Raw genomic sequence first — 6,144 nt, 5'->3', positions numbered from 1 at the left:
CATGTGCGAATGAGCATTATTATGGTATTTGCTTTTGCTTCAAAAGAAATGGAATTGTTGTACTAGATAACTCTGAAAATGGCGATGACAATGATCTCACAACCAATTATAGTGACATTTCAGAGACGCTGGTTTGTATTCTTCACATATGATTTAATTTTATTACACTTACATATGATACACAACTAAAAATAACATATATTTTATTATCCATGCAGAGATCATATTTTTGTCACTTCCTCACCAACATTGGTCTTCACAAACAGTGCAAGACAATATCCAATGCTGAAATACAGAGATTCAAAATGCCATGGAGAACTTCTGAAAATGTTGAAGACTGTGGAGTATTTCTAATGCGCCACATGAAAACATACAAGGGTGAGCGCGAAGGATGTTGGAACTGTGGTTTAAAAAAATCAAGTTCAGATGTTCTCCAGAGCTTGAGGGCCAAGTATTGCTCAGCATTGATGTTAGCAAATAACAACCATACAAGCTTCAACAACAAACAAGTTACCGCAACATGCTATAAAGAGGAAAGCAATAGCCATGTAATAGATGTTGAGAAAATGATTGCAGCATATTTAAAGAAAAAATGAAGATTTTAGCAGATTAAGTTTTGATATATACATTGATCTGTTTTGAGCAATTCAAAATAAAATACTTCGCTTATTAATTTTGTTTTATATTAGATTTAAATGTCGCATTGGATAATAGATATAGTTCATTGGGTAGTTAATTTGTAGAATGAAGTAATAAATTATAATCATGAAGTAGAAATCTATAATAATGAAGTATCAGACTTTTATTATGAAGTATCTATTTACTGCGTTGTATGGGTTTATGGTTTAAATTTAACTGCTGTGTTATTTGCTCATACAAATGAAGATTTTTGCAGATTAAGTTTTGAAATATACATAAATTTGTTTTGAGCAATTCAAACTAAAGTACTTCGCTTATTAATTTTGTTCTATATTAGATTTAAATGTCGCATTGGATAATAGATTTAATTCATTGGGTAGTTAATTTGTAGAATGAAGTAAAAAATTATAATAATGAAGTGGAAATCTATAATAATGAAGTATCAGACTTTTATTATGAAGTATCTATTTAACTGTTGTGTTATTTGCACATATAAATGAACTAAATATTCTATTTAATTATATAATAAACTCATATCAATTAATAAGCTAATGGTCTGTTTTCATAAAAAGTTTAAACTAATTCTAATTCAAATTATAAATGAAATAAGAAACTACGGGTCTGAAGTACTGAACTTAAAAAATGAAGAACAAAACATATTCCACTGAAGTAATAAACAACAAAACAGAACTACTGTTAGAGAACAGAACAACAAGCATCAACATTGTTGTTTCCTCTTTTTCTTCTTCTTCAACTCCTGTATCTTGTCACAATTCCTTGAATCATGCTGACCAATCTCGCCACATTTTCCACATTTCCTTCCAGGCTTCGACAACTCTCTTATTTCTTTCTCAAGTCGTGAAAGATGTCGACCAGAACCCTTGGTGCTGACAACATCAGGTGGATGAACTTCTATTTCACTAGGGACTTCTTAGCCATAAAAATTCTCAATCATCTGTCTCGTTTCACTTATAGACAATACATTTCCCTCACCAAGTACTTCTTTTTTCCCTTCAGCCATAATATGTCTAATTGCACAAATTTTATCACCATCTCCCTCTATAAGTCGTGCGATATCATAAAAATTTGCATGCATATCCCTGTATTCCTGCTTCGTCTCATCCACAGCAATAAATGACTCAATATTATCGTCAAAACCAAAATGCACAGACTTGACAAATTTAGACTTCAACCAGCGTCCTCCATGTAACTCATCAGGGACTAACTTCAATTTTTTGTTTCTCAAGATCCAAAATATGTGACTGCAAACGAGCCCAAGCCTCTCAAACATCTTACAACCACATGCATATGAATCACAAGAAATTGAGTATGAAACTGTCCAGTTCTTTGAGAACTTATCATTCAACACATAAATCTCATTCTCACCAACGGTTGACACTGTCACCATGGTGACATTATTGACTGCTTCCTCAATCTCACTCTGAATTAGTTTGAAACCACTGTCACTGTAAATTGTTGATGCATGCTTCTCAAGAGCCGAATTTGTTTTCAAAGTTGGAATTGAGTTAAAATCGAAGTATTCAAGCCTATTATTGTTGCTCCTTTGACCATCCAATGCATTGTTGTAATACATAAGAAATTCAACAAGATTAGATCGAGACTTGGAGTACCTCTTGAAGAATATGTTCTGAGATTCAGATATAGATGTGGTCTTTATCAGTAAACTCATTGGAAAATCCCTAAAATATGCAGGAACATGTAGTTCATCAAGTAATAAAAATACTTCATTTATTGGCTAATATACTTCAGCAGAAAGAAAATATGTTTCCAAAGGAGGATACGTACCCAATATTTTCGTGAGTCAAACATAGAGGTAAACCACTCATTGTCCTTAAGCCTATATTTTTCCATTACATTATTCCAGGATTCTTCAAATTCTTCAGGCTCTATACTCAGACCAAACACAACTATTTAACTCCTTTTTCAAATCTTCATTGCCAAGTTGACTCTTTGGTAACTTTTCCACAACTTTAAACATGATGTGCTACATGCACCATCGATGTCTTGTATCAACAAGGACTCTTTCCACAGCAACCTTCATTCCCAAATCCTGATCAGTAATGATCAATTTTGGTGCAAAACCCATGCATTTGACAAAACGTTCAAACAACCACGAGAAAGAATCGGCATTTTCCTTATATAATAAGCCTGCACCAAATGTTACAGGTCTTCCATGGTTGTCTTTTCCTGTGAACGGTGCAAATATCATGCAGTACCTGCATTAAATCAATTCATCAAAAAGATTCAGTAAATGTTATGCAGTACATGAATTATAAGTTAGTTCATTCTGTTTAGTAAATACTTCATCTTGTCAGAGTTTTACTATATTCAACTAAGAATTCTAAATAATTATGCACTCACTTCATTCCAGTAGACTATTAATTCATTATTGACAGTTACTAGTACCTAAAGTCAATGTTTCATGCATATGCAAGTTGATCACATCAATAATCATTTTACTATAAACAGCATTATAAGTTAGTTCATTCTGTTTGGTAAATACTTCATCTTTTCGGAGTTTTACTACATTCAACTAAGAATTCTAAATAATTATGCACTCACTTCATTCCAGTAGACTATTAATTCATTATTGACAGTTACTAGTACCTAAAGTAAATGTTTCATGCATATGCAAGTTGATCACATCAATAATCATTTTACTATAAACAACATACTTCATACCTGTTAGTTGAATAGGTTGTGTCAAACGATACTATATCACCGTAGAGATGGAAATTCTTCTTAGCAATGGGATCACACCAGAAAAGACGAGTGAGCCTATCTTTGGAGTTCACCTCAAAATCATAAGTGAATGCCGGACAATTCTCCTTCTTTCGGCTCATTTCATTAAGTATCATCTGTGCATCTGCCCCACGAGTAAATGCTCTCAAGTCACGCCTATAGTTTCGAACTTCTACAACCGTACACCCAACATAATCCAGCCCACCAAGAACCTCATTCAGCAACTTAAAAGTCAACGTAGGACCTATGTTTGCACTTGCACAATCTAATATAAATTTCTGATGCATTAGATCAATGTTGCGATTCAGCTTCATGAATCGCCTATGGCGTCCCTCAACCATATCATGATTATGTTTTTCTTCAAACTGTTTGACAACATAACCAATTCCCTTACAATACTTAATCCCAATTTTAGACTTGCAAAAACACTTCCTAGAAGAACGTCTACGTTTTGACTCATGCCCTTGCATTTTATTTTTCTTCTCACCTTCTCTACTGCACACAACATATAACCATGTGACAAGATCCCCCTCCTTCTTTGATCCATGTTTACGAGTGTCAAACCCAACATGCCGTGCATAATTATTACAGAACTCAGTAGCATCATCAAGTTTAGGAAAAATTTGTCCTACATAGGGCTTCATTTGGGATGGACAGTCAGGTAGGTATGACACTGATATAAAACATGCAAACTATTGTCAGTGGAAAATTAAAACAAACAATTTATGCCTACAAATTTAGTTCATTATAACAACAGTTTAGTTCATTTAGCTGTTTTATTACTTCATTATAACAACAATTTAGTCGAATTAATGGCATACTTTAATGTGCAAACAACACATCAGTTAAAGATGTTACTTCATTATAATATTTTATTAATTCATTTTTACAGCGATTTACTTCATTATTATGAATTATTACTTCATTTTAACAGTTATTTAGTTCATTATTATGAATTATTACTTCATTTTAGTAATAAACCTAACTGTATAAACAAATCAATGATATTACTTCATTATCATAATTTATTACTTCATCTTATCAGTTTATTACTTCATTAAAAAGAATATGTAGTTCATTTTAATGTGCAAACAAGTCAGCATATACACTACAATAATATCAGCATTTAATGTTCAATAAGAACAGAAGTTCAGTTTTAATGGTTATTACTTCAGGATAACTTAACTTTACTTCATTATAACAACAATTTAATCGAATTGATGGCATACTTTAATATGCAAACAACACATCAGTTAAAGATGTTACTTCATGATAATATTTTATTAATTCATTTTAACAGTGATTTACTTCATTATTATGAATTATTACTTCATTTTAGTAATAAAACCTACTGTGTAAACAGATCATTTATATTACTTCATTATCATAACTTATTACTTCATTTTATGAATTCAATACTTCATACTAACTAGATTATAATTAAAAGGAAAACAAATCATTTATATTACAAAATCTTATCAGTTTATTACTTCATTCTCATGTTTTATTACATTATTTTTGTAATAAACCTAACTGTATAAACAAATCAATGATATTACATCATTATCATAATTTATTACTTCATCTTATCAATTTATTACTTCATTAAAAAGAATATGTAGTTCATTTTAACGTGCAAACAAGTCAGCATATATACTACAATAATATCAACATTTAATATTCAATAAGAACAGAAGTTCAGTTTTACTGGTTATTACTTCAGGATAACTTAACTTTACTTCATTATGAGAACAAATCGCATATACACTACAATAATATCAACATTTAATATTCAACAAGAACAAAAGTTCAGTTTTACTTGCTATTAGTTCAGGATAACCAAAGTGTAGTTCATCATGAGTACAAATCGCATATACACTACAAACATGAAAAAAATTTGTTTTACTTCATTAGTTTTAAGCTCATGGATCAGCGTTCCAACGTTGCAACGTAGTTTTTAGCTCATTTTTCCGACTATTTACTTCATTATTAATATGATTACACTACAAACATGAAAAACATCAAAAATAACACATTACTCAATTGGAAAAAGTCATGAACCTTCAACTGTGGTATTATCTGATTCTGGCTCTAAATCTGAATCTGAATCCGTATCAAAAAGAGATCCTCCTGGATTAGTAAGATCATCCATAATCGATCCAACATTGTTCGATGTAGATCCAGTTGGAGTAGATCCTAATCCGTCTTCAACCGCGGAATTTGTTGATGTAGATCCTAATCCGTCGATATTCTCCATGAGAGTCAGAATATTGCCAAATTGAAGCAAAACGCGATGGTGAATCAAAGGCAGATCGTGAATTAAAGTAGAACGCGATCCTGAATTGAAGAATCGTGGAAGGAAGATTGAGGAAGATTGTAGAAGAACTTGATTGAAGAATTGAACGCGATCGACGAATTGAAGAACTTGATTGAAGATCGTGGACGGCAGATCGTGAATTGAACGAGAATTGAACGAGAATTGAAGGAGAACGACGAATTGCGATTGAGATGAGGAGAACGACGAAACGCAATTGAGATGAAGAGAATAGGTTTTGCATGCTAAAAATTAATTTCCTAAAATACCCCTCAGCAAGTTTTATTTGAATAAAATTAAAAATAAATTATAAATTAATCCCAGCCACAAGATTAAGAAAATGGAAGGCCCTAATTTGGTCTCTAGTTCGACCCTTAAGAATGGTTCGACATTGATCACAACTCTCTATATATATGTCCTATTAACCA

The 6,144-nt window shown here is 31.9% G+C and overlaps 1 protein-coding gene across 1 annotated transcript; it reads right to left on the bottom strand.

Annotated features, from left to right (window-relative positions):
- Positions 1-1,357: 1,357 nt before the first annotated feature.
- On the bottom strand, positions 1,358-5,659 carry LOC148928657 (protein FAR1-RELATED SEQUENCE 5-like). Its single transcript, XM_089056743.1, has 5 exons — positions 5,464-5,659; positions 3,343-4,075; positions 2,655-2,876; positions 1,690-2,339; positions 1,358-1,569 (listed from the first exon to the last, which is right to left on the bottom strand). The coding sequence occupies exons 1-5, from the start codon at positions 5,657-5,659 to the stop codon at positions 1,358-1,360; spliced, it is 2,013 nt and encodes a 670-aa protein (XP_088912869.1).
- Positions 5,660-6,144: the final 485 nt, after the last annotated feature.

The sequence above is a fragment of the Salvia hispanica genome, chromosome 4, assembly GCF_029641045.1.
Source record: "Salvia hispanica isolate PSC_SH4W2 chromosome 4, Shi_PSC_v1, whole genome shotgun sequence".
In the NCBI taxonomy this organism is placed as follows: domain Eukaryota; kingdom Viridiplantae; phylum Streptophyta; class Magnoliopsida; order Lamiales; family Lamiaceae; genus Salvia; species Salvia hispanica.
This window is presented reverse-complemented; position numbering and strand designations above follow the sequence as displayed.